This window comes from Micromesistius poutassou (genome assembly GCF_964030765.1).
Source record: "Micromesistius poutassou genome assembly, chromosome: 20".
In the NCBI taxonomy this organism is placed as follows: Eukaryota; Metazoa; Chordata; class Actinopteri; order Gadiformes; family Gadidae; genus Micromesistius; species Micromesistius poutassou.
In genome coordinates this window covers 13,404,779-13,420,557 of record NC_140290.1, presented here as the reverse complement: position 1 = coordinate 13,420,557, position 15,779 = coordinate 13,404,779, and the positions used below count along the sequence as shown (strand labels likewise).

The window sequence follows — 15,779 nt, the reverse complement described above, 5'->3', positions numbered from 1 at the left end:
CAGTCATGACCAGACTTCTGATAGTCACACTAGACACTCTGCAGTCTCTTTTCATTGGCTAAGTAAACAAGGTTAGCAGGCTCAGTCAGCACGAGCAGGGGCCGCTAACCAAGCGCCGCAGATAAGGTTGGAAATAGACACTCTGTAAGCCAGGACAAGGACGTGAGACAGCTGTTTCTAAAAATAGCCCCTCTCACCTACCACGGGACCCCAAGGCTCATGCTCGGCGACACAACATGAACCCGCTTCCAGACAAACTCACAGAGTTGGATTATCAACAGTGGGGGGCGGTCCCAACAGGAAAACAACAAGGCTCACGTCCACGACAAAGAACCCGTCCAGCAGCCCCTGGGTTCCAGTGACTGTGGCCACCATGAAGTCACTGCGATTCCTCGCCGCGGAGAGCTTCAGCCAGAGTGGCACGGGTACGGCGGAGAACCTGACCTGCGTGTCCTTTAACCTGTACCCGCTCCTCTTCAAGGCCTGCTACCTCCACGAGCAGGCCCCGCTGCTCCGCGCCCTGGTCCGCACGTGGCCCCTACCGGAGATCAACCTGCAAAGGATCCTGGGAAGAACGGCCGACTGCCCGGCCGACCTCACCTCCAGCACGTGCCGCCTCTGTCTGGAGGCTATTCTGACCGGTTTGAAGGTACGCGCGTTTGCCTGCGAGTACCGGGGTTCTGTAGTCTTGTCACTGACACATCTGTTAGTCTGACACATCTTTCACGTTTGATCCTTTTTGGATCGATGAGCCAAAGGATACCTTAGCATTAAACACTGAAATACTTTGTGAGTGTTGATGCCACAAGGTTTCTTTCTTCTTCAGAATTAGAATCAGAATCAGAATCTGCTTTATTGGCCGAGTATGCACACATACAAGGAATTTGACTCTCTCTAACCCTCTTTCCCCCCTCAATAGGACTACGTGTTGTCTTCCCCGACGACGTACGCCAAGAAGCTGCGCCTGGTGGACCTGACCGCCCTGAGGGACACCGAGCACCAGACCTGCCTGTGCCGGTGCGCCCTCGGCCGATGGGCCCGCACCACCATGCTGACGCGGATGTGCTACGAGACCCTGGCGGCCATGCAGGCCGACGACGCCCCGCCGTGCGCCTTCGAGACCTCCGTGGACGTCCGCTTCAACGGCTTCGTGACGGGCCGCAACTACGAGATGGTGGCGCCGGCGCTGCTGCTCCGCCGCCACTGCCCCCTGAAGCTCCGCTTCGTGGGCTTCAGGGTGGACTCCCTGGCCCTCAAGCAGCTGTTCTACGTCCTGCGCCTGGCCGAGCCCGAGGCCATGTCCAGGCTGGAGGTGGTGCACAACGTGCCGCTGGAGGCGCCGCACCTGGAGGTGCTCTTCTCCCGGGTGGAGTTCCCCAAGCTGCGGTCGCTCACGCTGCCCGCCGGCGCGCTGGACGTCCGCCGGCTGGGGGCCGACGACGCCAACCTGCTGACGACCATCGGGGAGCAGCTGGCGCGGTGGTCCATGTTGAGCGAGCTGTACCTGGCCTTCTCCACCCTGACCGGACACCTGCGCAGACTGCTGAGGTGAGGAGCGGGGGTTTATAGTTGGGTGGATGGCACATCGGAGGGCAGTGGAACCCACCTGGTTTCAGCTGCTCTTTGGAACCGTCGTACAGACGGGATGGAGTCTATTTCACAGGACTTTCTGGTTCTATATTGAGAGCAGGGAGGAAGGGATCCTCTCAGTCACCTTGTGATTGACTCTTAGTGGGTGGAGACCAGGGTGATCCCACAAGGTGAATCCAGTGATTTTCAAGGGGGTGGTGTGAGACAACCATAACCGGATCTTCAACATTATTATCGCTCGCCCAACAGGTTTACACACATGAGAAGTGTCTTCTCCTTATGAGGTCATTATGACGATATGAGTACTTAGACATACTTTCGAGTTTATTAGGCCAATATGAACTTTTTTACTATTACTCCAAGTTTCATGTTAAAAATAGGACTTTTACAAAAGTGCTGTTTTGTGCTTGTATTTTTAATAGTGGTATTTTCCAACACTTGAGGGAAATGGGGGAGGAGGAGGAGGGAAATGGACAGATGGGCAGGCTGAGAGATATGGTTGTTTTCTTGTTCGTTGTCTGTTGTCTGTTTCTACAAGAGAAGAATATAAATTAAATCTTGTGCAGAGCATTTTCATGGCTATGGATAGACATGGAAACCACCTCCGGCTATCATTAACTACCCCAACCACTCTGGTGACTAACAGGTTTGACGTTGCTTCACTTGCCAGTGTGCAATTTGGGAAACAGATGTGTGCTCACATTTATGGGAAAAGAAGATAGGCTGATATCAAAATAGATTTTGTGGAATGATCCAAATAAACATTACTTTCCCTAATGTGTAGAGTCTACACATTGGGGAAGTACCATGTTTATTTGGGCCATTCCATGAATGTCAGAAACTTACAGTGTAGACACGATGAAAACACAAATTTCAATCACAATTTCTTGAATCAAGAAAGTGTCATCATGTAATGAAATTCCCTTATTACCAAGCAAATGTATCCATCTAACAATTATTTGCTATTGTTCATTTAGCAGACATTTTTATACAAAGTGACGCAGTCTTAAGTCATCGATTAACAGGTACAGGTAAGGCCTCTTGCACAAGGACGCTTTCAGCAGGTAGACTTGGGTCAGGCAACGGGGTTGGACCCCATAACCACCGTCTCTAGGCTATCATGCCCCCACATTAACATTCGGTTCTTTAACTGTTCTCCAGTCCTCTCAACACGCCTCTGCAGGTCCTGGAGGTGGCCAACTGCAGCCTGAGCCGTGTGGATCTGGTCTACCTGTCCAACAGCCTCCACACCGAGGCACTGCGCCAACTCGACCTCGGCGGCAACGTCGTCGTTGGTTCTTTCCCCGCCAGCCTCCCCAAGCTGCTCGGACGATGTTCGGCGACGCTGGTCAGCCTGTCCCTCGAAGAATGCGACATAGAGGACGAAAACCTGGACGACTTGATCAGGAGTCTGGTTTGCTGTCAGGCCCTCCAGGAGCTGAAGCTTCTGGGAAACCCCCTGAGCTCTGGGGCGCTACGTCTGCTGTTCTCTGTGCTGTCCGCCAGCTTTCCAGAGCTGAGGTACATCGAGATGCCGGTTCCGCGCGACTGCTACTCGCTGGACGTCACATACCCGCTGGATGACTCTGTTCTGTTGGAGTACGACCGGGGCCTGTTTGAGGAGGTGAGGACCCAGCTGCTGGCCATCCTGGCTGGCGCTGGGAAGGAAGGCGTAGAGGTGTGTACCCCGCTGATGGGGGCGTTTGACTCTGACATTAATGAGACCTGCAATGAGCTCGGGGTGTCGATGCTCAAGTCCTTCAACAACGTTATTGAGAACTTTATCGATACCATAAATGAGGTGGACACCAGGCGATCCCAGGCTCAGCATGAGTAGCCTAATGCTACTCATAGCTATCATATACCATCATGGCACTTTTTATTGAAATGTGTGAATTCTTCTGCACTTACTTTAAAAAAAAAAAAAATAGTGATAGAAAGAGTTGGCAGCAAGTTATAGTATCAATAAAAGTCCTGGACACAATTTGGATGAATATCCTCCCAAACTATTCTCCATCCTATTTAATATGCAATACGTCTGTCGATACTGTAGGTAAAATATTACTATATTATTTTTATAGAAATGTATTGAATTTCATACCAAATCTTATACATTTGTATGTCTACTCTGGTATTGAGTCTATTTTTGTGTTCATATAGTTTCAAATTCACTGACTATTTTCGTAAGTGACACATTTTACGAAGGTGTTACCTTGGATCAATACAATAACTGTTTTGCAATAAAACGATACCTGGTATGTAATTTCAAAAAGCTAATTTCCTTAATCAGCAGGCATATACGTGTCTTATAGGTTACACTTTATTTTAAATATTACAACAGGGTCCACACAACGGCTCCTATAGCAGGAACCTCATTTCTTCAGCCACTCCTCCTTTTCTTTCCTCTCTCGGACCACCTCTTGCAGGTATGGTGTCAGGTAATGCACATCCTGGTAAAGGAAGAGATGGGTGAATTAGTTTTGTTCAAGGATTGCCTTCATAGGCAGACTGCCAACATTGGAGCGTAAACCCATGATCTCTTGTGCTGGGAGTCGAACACCCTACCCTAACTATCCTATCTCCTAATATGGGTTTTCCTGTTGCCGATACTCATTTTGTGATGATTTGTAGTACTGTACAATTCGTCACGATGTACAAGCCACATATCCTCATCTATGAGATGATGGCAAAGCCTATTACGCAACATTAACTGATTTGATTTAAAATTATTCTTATTTACAACGTAAATGATAATAAATCCCAAACTGGAAACTAGTGATCGGCCGATTTTTTTTGCCGATTTAAAAAATATATATTTTTTCCAGTTTAATAAATGTTCCTTTTTAAAATTGAGACTTGTAACAGTTGTTATCATCATTGTGTCATTGTTATGATGTAAATTGAGGGAGCAAAAGTATCGGCTCCAAATATCGGCTCAAGAAAATCGGTATCGGCATATCGTTAATCGGCTGAGGCTGATGAAAAAAAAAAACAGTATCGGCCCTAAAAAGAAATCCATATGGGTCGATCCCTTCTGGAAACCCACCTCCTCATATTTTGTCCACTGGTCCTTGGGGAGGATCTGTTGCTTCATGGAGAGGTCCAGAGCCCTCTTCACTCTGAACACCCGGTCATTGTACATCCTCTCTGGGATCCTCTTCAGAGCCTCCTTAACGTCATCGTTCTCGTAGATAGTGTCATCGCGCTGCAACCCTAAGATGGAAAAAATAAACGAGTACTGAAGGTCAGTCCATGGCATGGCCGGGTTTTCTCAGTTGCACAAGCTGGCTGTATTGATCCGTGTGTTTGTGCTTGTTGAAATTGCGATCCATTATAACATTGTGTGAACGGACATAGGCAGGTCATACAGAATGGCTCATGTATTCTTACCGATCTTGTTGAAGCCACACATGTTGTAGTACCATTTTCGGAATCCAACCAGGAGCTTTCCTGATGCCACTAAAAAGTATTAAAAATATATATATTAAAAACGATATAATATATATATTAAAGTCTTTGAATGTAACCTTTCTAATTCTAAAAGATAATGTTGGCGTGGAAAAAATGGTTAGCAAACGTTGGCAATGCTACAGCAATGTCACAGACAGTCAACCAGCAATCACATTCTTTAATCAGTGCAATAAATATACAGCAACTTCCTATGCAGAAACATTGTATGTGTCGATTTAGCCACATGGTATGATGGCAATCAATCCAGTCAAGCTTGTATGTGTTCGACATTTATGGAGGAAGATAAATTTAAATGAACCTTGCACCTTGAAGTAATAGCAATCACGTTACCCGGTCATTGTCATGAATAAGGAAAGTGCGGTCTACATTGCTGGTTACATAAACTATACAAGTGTATAGTATGAGCAAAGCAACTATACCATTTTTCCTTGCATAAGTGTATTCCTTGTAGTGACATACTAGAGTACTTATACACTGCAGCAACCTAAAACCGCGATCAGTCATCGCTTAATGACATGCCGTAGTCTCTAAACCCCCACAGGTATCAGGTAGGTGCCATAGGCTGTACAGAATGGTAATGTTAGGTACATAAGAGTGATGTTAGGTACATAAGAGTGATAAGCTTTCCTAGCGCTGGTTCACTTTCATGACGTTAGCAAAGGTTAGCTGGCAGGGGCACATTGAGGACACACAGGAAGAATGGACGGTTTTGATATCCCTGCCCACATACAAGGACACTAGTCGTTACTTTTATGTTCAATTACATTAAAAAAATGTTGTTACCTTAAAATCTCTGTTACTGACTCGTAAATATATGATAGAAAAGGACACACTTTACCTGGTGCCCTCGACGCCGCCATGTTTGCAATTCTAAGGACAATCGCGGGGTATTGTGGGTAGGGACAGGGAACGGCATTGTGGGAAATGGGTGCATTTCATGCATCAGAATCACAAATCTTAAAGTCGCTGGTGCGGATTATTCTATGGAATATTCTTTGAATCGCAATTTTTTATAGCTCTCCCAGTATGCTCATCTACCTTATGTCAATTTGATAAGTCATTCGAGTAAACGGAAGAACAAGGCCGGTTATCTAATAAATTATAAATAAATTGTCTCATACAACTAAATGTAAATACGTCAAATAATGTTTTGGCAAACTTGTGGAACCGCCATACACACAAAAGTTATAACCAAATGATATATTGTCAGATATAATTTATTCACTGTTTACATACAAATAATTTGCCATCTTCACTACAGATAGTGAAATGGGAGTACGTTTTAAAAAAATATAAATCCCCCTCTGCTGCATATTTAGACACATGGAACCGCATGCCATCACATCGTCTTCTGGAACATGAGGAAGTCTTCTAATGTTGCAGAGGCAATCTCGGTGCAGAAAGCCTGGTCGGGCAGGGAGGCCAGGCGGTCCAGGGAGATGTAGTTGGGCTGGTCCGAATCGTACTGCGCCGTTCCCAGGTAGTTCAGGAACAGGTGGCGCTCTTTGATACGCAGTAAGCTTGAATTGAAGACCTATTATAGAGACATGAGAGGATGAATTTGATTATTGAAGACCCATTATATAGACATGAGAGGATTAATTATATTATTGAGACCTGTTAAGAGACATGAGAGGATGAATTATATTATTGAAGACCTATTATAGAGACATGAGAGGATGAATCATATTATTGAAGACCCATTATGTAGACATGAGAGGATTAATTATATTATTGAAGTCCTATTATAGAGACATGAGAGGATGAATTATATTATTTAAGATTATCACACAGGGGCCAAAACCAATGCCCGGCTATATTATCTAAATTCTGCCTGAATATGCAAACATTTTTCTGCACACTCTGGCATATTCCGTTGCTTTTTGCATGAGCCCAACAATTTCTGAACGATCAAATCACATTCAGCTTCGCCTTACATTTTGGCACAGATCATTTACTGGTTCCTCATGATTTGGACAAAAGATTTGATATTTGGTTATAAGCAATTTCACAGTCTCTCAATGCCACCTCAGATTGTGGAAACCTACCAAACAGGTGTTTCAGCCTACCTGTGGAAACTTGACAATAAGGTGGTGTGGCACTTTCATTGTGTTGTGGAGATAGTCAAATATTTGGGTAAGTTTCCTCTTATTTGAAGTCAACAATTTAGGGACGAGCATAACCATGTGCTGAATCTCATTGTCCTTGAAGCCAAGTTCTATTTTGCACACCTGCAGAAATTGAAACATAAAAAAATGACATGAAGATTTTACATAATTTCCAGCATATGCAGCATGTGGCTGTAAAGTGCTTTAGGTACCCTCAGAGTCTCCTTCACTGGTTCCAAACTTCCACAAAGCAATCTAGGAAGTCGAGCTACAATACCACGCGTCTGTAAGAAAACATTAAACACCCTTTAACAATCACTCAATGCGTTTTGGGGTAATGATAAAAAATACTACTGTGTGTATAACAGAGAAAGGCAATCAAAAAATGAACAGGTGAAACTGTAAGAAAAGTATGTTTACCTTAGAAGAGTTGAGACCTAGTTGCTGCTGAAAAAATGCTAGCCTGTTGTCCATCCTCTTCACGCTGAAGTTGAGCAGATACGGAGCTCTGGTAACCATGGAGGCAACCGTCTCTGGGCTGAACTTCTGTGACTTCAAATAATTCACCCTTACAAAGCAAAAGAGGGTAGACAGAGGGAGAAACTGTGAATGGTGACTTGGCTTGATTGACAAAGGTATCACTAGCAATCATTTTACAAATCCTACATTGGCATGTACACCAATGCTTTATCCACATTTCTCGTTTTTATGTGTCTGGTGGTATTCCCGAGAAATTTAAACTGCATAAACATTAACCAGGTTATTTTTTCTCTCTCACCTGGCTTGCAGGTTCTCCAGGTCCTCCTTGAGAATGAAGGGGTTGTCAGAGAGAATATAGGCCAGACCAGAGTCTTCCACTCCCATCTCCTTGAGGAACAGCAGCCTTGGGACCACGTCCGTCTGGAAGTCCAGTTTCAGTAGCATGGTGCCTACGTTGGGCCGTTGCTCCAACTTCCAGAGCTTAACGCCTGGGAAAAGGACAAAATATCTCTCATTTCTAAATAGAAAATTTGTAGACCAAATTATGAATATCTATAATGCCAAGACCATCCACCAAGGCAAAACAATCGCTCTCAGGTCTTTCATCCACAAGATATTATGTCAATGGTACGCAACACAACTTTTTATTTGATGTGTTTGACCATGTAGGTGTCAAGCCTGCAAGAAGACATCTTAATATGGAGGTACCTAGCTGTACCAGCTTGCTGAGTGTCTCAGACTGGTCAACATAGTCCCTGAGACTTGAGGATTCAGACGGCAGGGTGGAGGGAACCATTGTATGTGATGCATCTTGATCACTTATCTCTTCCAATGCGCTGGGGTATACAGCTACATCAATATCTGGTCAACAGATGGGTACAAATTAGACGAATAAGATATACTTTCCAGTCAAATAAATCTAAATGCTTAGTGTATTCACAAGGTCAAAAGCTTTTATATCTACCCAATCTTGCGTTCGTTTCAGTCATGTGTTGGGCATCTTTGATTTGTGACAGAGCATCCGTGCTCATCAACTCTTTGGTGTCCCCGTGTTCAGTGGGTAGCAGCGGGCTAGCATTGTTGCCGCTATAATAACAAACACCCACTTGTTGCCTTCTCTGTCTTGTATGAAATATTGAATGGTTTCCGTGAATAATAGGGTATCCTCCCGCGTTGGGTTTATCAGCTGTTCTTACGCCTGCCACAGGCTTCTGGACGTGAGTGGAGTATAGTAGGGTGACATACGAGGTCTTTGAGCGGAGATGACTGGTAGATCTACGACATAGCTGTACACAAGACGAAGCCATGGCCATTTCCTAGGGCATGAATGAGACATGTTAAACAGCATCATGTTTGTGTCCCGACTTTGTACCTGACGCATCCTATTGCTATGGTACTATCCGAAAATCTTACATCATGAAGCTTGCTGGCGATTTAACTTAGCGTGACTATTGTCATTTTTTAATATACATATATTTATGAGCCTTGCGTCACAGTAAGACCGAGGACTCCAAAGTTAATGCGTTTTTGGTGTCCTTGAAATCCATAGCTCTCGATTGCAGCTAATTACATAAATATCAACTAATTAGTCATAGACGTTAGTTTAACACAGTTTATTGAGAAATAATGGACCAATACATACCCTTAATTAAAAAACACCTATTTAATTGGGTACCACAAAATAACCAAGACGTATCCATGCAATAGGCTGTTCACGTGCCGGATGTGTTAGGCGGAAGTGGAACAACCCAATATATTAATTTCGTGTGGGTGATATATATATTTTTTATGTTATCATATATAAAATAAGGAACCACGGAACCTAAATGATATACTTTATTTTGATGAAATACTTTGTTTTCCATAACTATTGCTTGAATATGTCTGTCGAATATGTTTGTTTAAGGAGCACATTCTCACTAGCAGTCCTCCGTAAATATGTTCTTGCCGGAATTGGCTGTTGTCAGACCGGGTTTATGGTGCATTACCGCCCCAAACTGGGCTGGAGTGTGCATTTGTAGTCTGGCTTTAGCTTCATCAATAAATAAATAAATAAATAAATAAAGAGGAAACAAATGTAATTCACACAAATTTCTGTAATTTCTTTACACATGTTTCCTTGAAAAAGTTGATTTGATTTATAATCACTTTATTCGTTGACCAATAATACCTTTTCCTTTCATATCAGTGTTATATTATCCGCTGGAACATCCTTAACTGTACCCATTGCATAACAATGCATGCATGTCCCTGTTGGGTGCTTTTTAAATAAAGTGTCTAAAATGGTTATCAATTGACCCCTACTTGTATTAATATCTGACACAAGGGATATGGCAGACACGCGGTCTGACATATCGTCAGTGTGTCAGATACTGGTGATGCTCCAGGACAATTGATTGATTTATAACTATTTCGATTGTTGCCAGACATTTTTATTTAAACTACAGACCCGTTCATATTTCCATTTTTCCTCACTACATATTCAAAGTGCCTTGGCTTTGTTGAATATCTAGTCTTTTTTAATGACCTACTGCTGCAGATAAATAGAAACAGGGCTACACCCAAAGACTGCCCCACCGTGCCCACATACATTAAAGCTGTTATGCTTGTTCCCCCTGCCAAACAACTTCCTCCCCACCCCGCATATCATATGCTTTCTCTACTAAGAAATATACTGCAACAGCGCTTCTGTTAGTTTGAGCTTTCCTAATATCTGCCTCCAAACATACACTGACATAATTATATTGTGGCCTTTAATAAATCCAAATCGACGTGGAGAAAATACATTCATACTTTATATGACATCTTTCTGTGACAATGCGCGCAATTCGTTTTCCGAAATGTGATGTAACTGCAACGGTTCTTTAATTAGATGGGGCTGATGAGTTAACACTGTCACAATGAAGTGCTTCTAGTCATCGGGTATGTGTCCCGGAGTGTATCGGACAATTTCACTATCACTGACTCTGCAACACAACTAACATGCGCAACCATGTTTAAGTAAACATTGCTGGAGATGGCGCTTACAAAGTCTATGTTGATCATTAAAGGTTCCCTGACGTTGCTGATTTATTTTTGATAGCAGGATTGTGTCCAACATCCAGGCACTCTGGTCTCTGTAACCTCTTTGCTCCAAGTCCACACCCCATCAACATACCATACCCATGAAACAAGCTATTCAGGAGCGATGTGTTCACGTGCCGGATGTGTTACGCGAAAGTGGAATAAACCAAATCGTCAGTTTCGTGTGGGTAATATGTTTATTTATTTGAAATCTGTTTACAAAAAGTAAAATCTAAAGCTAAAAAAAATTCAATATTTTTTTACTAAATTCGTTGACTGAAGCCTTCCATTTTTTTTTCTTAAACCATTGCCTGAATATTTGTTTGTTTCTTTGTTTGTAGTGCACATTCGCACACTGACACCCCTCCTAAATATGTTGTATTCCGTTTGTGTTCTCCCGTTTTATACTGTCTGTGGTATTCCGTGTTTTTCAATTTTAATCAAGAAACCTAGTACTGTAGTATATTTAGTGAAACTTATATTTGTTGGGGTTTCTTTTTATTAGAAAAATGGCACCCCCGATTGCACCTCCAACTCTCCAGAAAGACGATACGAACCATAAGTTACACTTCCGCATGATAAACGAGCAACAAGTGGAGGATATCTGTATTAACCTTTTCTATAAGCCGCATACTATAACGCTTTTAACCTTATCTGTGCTCAGTTTGATGTACTTTGTGTTTGCCAGGTAAATTACACGGTTAAACTGATCCATATCTATTTTGGAATGTATTGATCATTTCATCAGTTTACACTCCCATTCATTGTATGTGAACTGTTAAACATGTCATACTATGTGATGGACAGGGACGATGCCCACCCTGACAGCAACCTCAGAGTCGGCATTCTGGTGGTCGTCTCCTTTTTTCTTGTCATCAGCGTCCTGACGTTCCCTAACGGTAAGGAAAGTTTATTCTAATCTTAAAAATCTGTAATGAAGGGATACTAATGAACACCTGCCACCTAATAATCGGTAAAGTCGTAAAGGCTAAACGTTTCTGGGCTCGAGGCGACACCTTGTGATAATAAACCAAATAAATACAATGTAAACTTTCTTCTGCGTTATGATGATGTTTCCAGTAAATTGACCAATACTTGATCATTTTGATATTGCTTTTTTTTTTAGGTCCATTTACGAGGCCACATCCAGCCATATGGCGTATGGTTTTCGGTGAGAACTAGTCCATCTTGCATACAACTCAAACTGCCATTTATATACAATCATTACAAATCATTACCCTCTGCGCCTCATCTCAGATCAAATTGTGGTTGTCATGTTGGCTGACTCTTTCCCATTCTCTTCTGGATAGGTTTGAGTGTTCTTTACTTCTTGTTCCTTGTCTTCCTCCTCTTCCTTAACTGGAGCCAAGTGAAAACTTTCATGTACTGGTTGGATCCCAACCTTCGCTATGCCAGACGGGAGGTTGATGTCATGGTATTCTTATATTGTCTTATTGTCTCTAATTGATAGATATACATTCATAGATATATTCATGTTTTGTTTTCGTTGACATAAAATACTTTTGTATAAAAGTTTAAATTGTAACTTGAAAATATACATGTTAATTATACATGTCCATTCACATGTTAATCATTGCAACACCTCTCTTCCCAGGAATATGCTGTGAATTGTACTGTGATCACGTGGGACCGCGTCATGAGCCATTTTGACATCTTTGCATTTGGACATTTTGTCGGCTGGGCTATTAAAGCGCTGGTCATTCGTAACTATGGCCTCTGCTGGACCATCAGTATAACTTGGGAACTCACTGAGGTACATCTACGACTGTCTAGGAACCTTTAATTTAATGAACAGTTCTGTATTGACCATTTTCATGAGGCAGCGTTGAATCAGCATACTATAGCCCATTTTCTTTTAGTTACATTTCACAAGTATTTGTATTTGACTGTCAGCTATATTCCTCATAAGTAAACCGTGTTTGTAGGGCTGATTGTTCATGATTGTTCAAGGCATGACTCTGGCCTCTTAAATTAAAGACCGAAAGTATAATTATGAGGGTTAAAAGTGCCTAATTCCAGCTTTATTTACCAATTTAAAAAACTGTCAAGGTCTAGTGTGGTTCAAAAAATATATACACCATATCACGGTTTTATTGACATGCGATTCCTCTCTCCCCAGTTGTTCTTCATGCATCTCCTGCCTAACTTTGCTGAGTGCTGGTGGGACCAGGTGATCCTGGACATACTACTGTGTAATGGAGGAGGGATCTGGCTGGGCATGACCGTGTGCCGCTTTCTGGAGATGAGGACCTACAGCTGGGCCAGCATCAAGTCAGTGCTCGGTTACTTTGTTTTCTTTCTGCTCTCTTGCTCCCCACCCCTGGATGTAATCCTGTGTTTGTGTGTGTGTGTTACATCAGCATGTGTGTTTCCACAGGGATATCCATACCACCACTGGGAAGATAAAACGGGCTGTGCTTCAGTTCACCCCGGCCAGCTGGACTTATGTGCGCTGGTTCGACCCAAACTCCTCTTTCCAGAGGCTTGCTGGCATTTACCTCTTCATGATCCTATGGCAGGTATATTGGATATTTTTTACAAAGTCATAACTCAGCTGTTCAATATTATCACTTTAGAGTCCCAATGTGTACGATTATTGAGCCCCTTCCAGTTAGCAGGCGGGAGACTTTCAGGACTCAATAAACTCAATAACAGTGTTCTTTCTACAAACTGGCTGTGCAACTGTATGACGCAAACTGACTAGTTCGGCCGGTTGGGTGACTTTTTTTTTTTTTTTAATTGTAGTTGAAATGTTCCACATGGTTACTTTAACTTGATCCCTTATCATTTTACCACTTCAATATAAATTGATCGCTGATGATGTCCTGCATAATCCATAAGTGTTGTCGTTCTCTATTGTGTTATTGTGTTTTATCCTGAGAGCACACCAAACCGTCCTTTCTTCCTCTTCGTCCCCACAGCTCACAGAGTTGAACACGTTCTTCCTCAAGCACATCTTCATCTTCCAGGTGTCTCACCCGCTCAGCTTGGGCCGCATCTTCATCATGGGAAGCATCACCGCTCCCACCGTGCGGTATGTGCTTGTTTCACAGCCATGCCCATGTCATTGCAGTTTCAAGAATGAAAGCCCGCTGATTTTGTTGTGATGTTTCCTCTACTTTGCAGACAGTATTATGCATACTTGACCGACACTCAGTGCAAAAGAGTAGGAACGCAGTGTTGGGTGTTTGGGTAGGTCTTCTCAGCATCATGTTTCATTTATCATGTAAGATATGAATAGATTGCATGCATACGTTTACAACATAATAAACGTCTCATCTCCTGCCAATTCTCCTAAGAATTGTGATGTGATCTGTCAGACTTAGATATTATCTCATTTGGAAGTAGCCAATCACAACAGAGATTTCAGATGCTAATCTGACTCAAGAGTTTTTTGCCAATAGAGGGCGCTATTGCCACGATCCAATGCATACATGTCATGCCAATGTTAAGTTTTTACCCACATTAAATGTAACAGAACACCTAACATTTCATCTTTTCTTTTATTAACAGTGCTCTGTCCTTTCTGGAAGCTCTTGCCTGTGTCAAGTTTGGGCAGGACCTGTTCTGCAAAACATGTATCCAATTTGTGCTCCTATGGCTGTTTTGTCTGGTAAGTGCCTGGTAGCATCCCAAGGAGAACTTGTTTAAAATACATCTGCGTGGTGTAATGTGTGTTAGGCTGTGTAAATAACTATGTAAGCATAACCATGAGTTCTCTGTAGTAAAAGTTTTAGGTTTTTATCGTTGAATGTAACGTTTAAGGTCCTGATCAAATACTGTGTTTCTTCTTGGACATCCTCCAGGCAGTCATAACACTGCTCTGTTTATATGGGATGGTTTGGTATGAGCAGAGAAAAATGGAGGTATGTGTTTTTTTTTATGAGTTTGTTGTACATTTCCCCCTTAGTCAAAAAAATGGCTACGCTGCAGTTTTAATAGTATTTTATTGTTTGATTCAGGGTTCAGCCATTTTTAATTGTTTCTGAACTTTTTTTCTTTCCTTGGAGGTCTGGAGCAACAAGCAGCGGCACTCAAACAACCCTACTGACCCCTGTGGTTTAATCCAAGAAGGCTTTTCAGGTCAGTTGTATTCATGGTATCATCATACTCTGGCGAACTCTCCACCTGCACTTTAAGACCAATGCCTCCCTCCCCCTCTCGCACAGCTAAGGAACTTCCAAACAGTACCAAACCATCAACAGCACAAAAGAGAAACTTGAGGAAGAAGCGTACGGTTAACGACCACAGAGGGAAGAAGATGTAGGGAGGGTACCAGAGGTTGAGGTCTTATGAAGTCTGGAGCAAAGAGTGCTGCGAAGTCACACCTAACCAAGGGTAATACACTCTTGGAAGTGTGGCAGATGACCAACGAAATGCCATTTTTTTTGTGTGTTTTCCTATCACTAACTCTTTGATAACTATATATTGGGTGAGTTGTATTGTGATAATCATATTAAAATGTGTGAAAGGGTTATGTAGTTTAAACAAAACACTGAAGTTCCATGTAACAGCACCTTGATAATGATATTAACTTGCTGAGCACAATCAATCACGATGTCACCATAGGTGTTGTTTTTTTGCTCGTACATATTTATTTATTCCTTTGTACGTACTCTGATGCTATGTTTGAATTACACTGAACACTACACTGTTTTTATATATGAGTTATGTTGTATTGTCACTCTCTGATTGTGTTTAACCAATGTTTTCCATTCCATGTATCCTTAACAATGTTATTTATCTAGTAGATATTTTGAAAATCGTATTTCCATGACTGTATTTTTTGAGGAAGTTTTAAATGTGAAGTTGTAAAACAAATCCACAAACATCTGTATACATTTTTTTTTAGATGTATAAAGTTTGATGGTTCGTTACAGAATATTATTTTTTAGGTGTAGTATAATGTTATTTTTCCGTTCACTGTGATCTTTAATAATAAATATTAAAATCATTTTATTTGTGTGTCATACTTCTATCATGAAACTACGGCAGTGAAATATAAAACTCCAGCCAGACAGAAATGCTCAAATAAACAATTGTAAA

General features: G+C 42.2%; 4 protein-coding genes across 5 annotated transcripts; 2 read left to right on the top strand and 2 right to left on the bottom strand.

The window, feature by feature from the left end:
- The first annotated feature begins 38 nt into the window (after window positions 1-38).
- Window positions 39-3,745, top strand: lrrc14b (leucine rich repeat containing 14B). The gene is made up of 3 exons (XM_084484475.1): window positions 39-649; window positions 920-1,548; window positions 2,752-3,745. The coding sequence occupies exons 1-3, from the start codon at window positions 374-376 to the stop codon at window positions 3,425-3,427; spliced, it is 1,581 nt and encodes a 526-aa protein (XP_084340601.1). The 5' UTR covers window positions 39-373; the 3' UTR covers window positions 3,428-3,745.
- Window positions 3,746-3,892: 147 nt separating this feature from the next.
- uqcrb (ubiquinol-cytochrome c reductase binding protein) lies at window positions 3,893-5,941 on the bottom strand. The gene is made up of 4 exons (XM_084484476.1): window positions 5,900-5,941; window positions 4,981-5,049; window positions 4,637-4,803; window positions 3,893-4,040 (listed from the first exon to the last, which is right to left on the bottom strand). Exons 1-4 carry the CDS (start codon window positions 5,919-5,921, stop codon window positions 3,963-3,965), a joined length of 336 nt encoding a protein of 111 aa, XP_084340602.1. The 5' UTR covers window positions 5,922-5,941; the 3' UTR covers window positions 3,893-3,962.
- A 333-nt stretch (window positions 5,942-6,274) lies between these two features.
- Window positions 6,275-9,378, bottom strand: mterf3 (mitochondrial transcription termination factor 3). The gene is made up of 8 exons (XM_084484713.1): window positions 9,292-9,378; window positions 8,614-8,965; window positions 8,358-8,510; window positions 7,948-8,137; window positions 7,590-7,737; window positions 7,382-7,453; window positions 7,131-7,292; window positions 6,275-6,595 (listed from the first exon to the last, which is right to left on the bottom strand). The coding sequence occupies exons 2-8, from the start codon at window positions 8,960-8,962 to the stop codon at window positions 6,401-6,403; spliced, it is 1,269 nt and encodes a 422-aa protein (XP_084340839.1). The 5' UTR covers window positions 8,963-8,965; window positions 9,292-9,378; the 3' UTR covers window positions 6,275-6,400.
- Window positions 9,379-10,780: 1,402 nt separating this feature from the next.
- On the top strand, window positions 10,781-15,641 carry ptdss1b (phosphatidylserine synthase 1b). 2 transcript variants are annotated; one of them, XM_084484474.1, is made up of 13 exons: window positions 10,781-10,896; window positions 11,520-11,611; window positions 11,839-11,883; window positions 12,023-12,147; window positions 12,328-12,486; window positions 12,853-13,004; window positions 13,111-13,252; window positions 13,655-13,767; window positions 13,860-13,925; window positions 14,247-14,346; window positions 14,540-14,599; window positions 14,744-14,816; window positions 14,903-15,641. In XM_084484474.1, exons 1-13 carry the CDS (start codon window positions 10,814-10,816, stop codon window positions 14,998-15,000), a joined length of 1,308 nt encoding a protein of 435 aa, XP_084340600.1. In that variant the 5' UTR covers window positions 10,781-10,813; the 3' UTR covers window positions 15,001-15,641. The 2 variants fall into 2 exon arrangements, with proteins under 2 accessions (XP_084340600.1, XP_084340599.1); XM_084484473.1 differs by having other exon boundaries at window positions 10,781-11,400.
- Window positions 15,642-15,779: the final 138 nt, after the last annotated feature.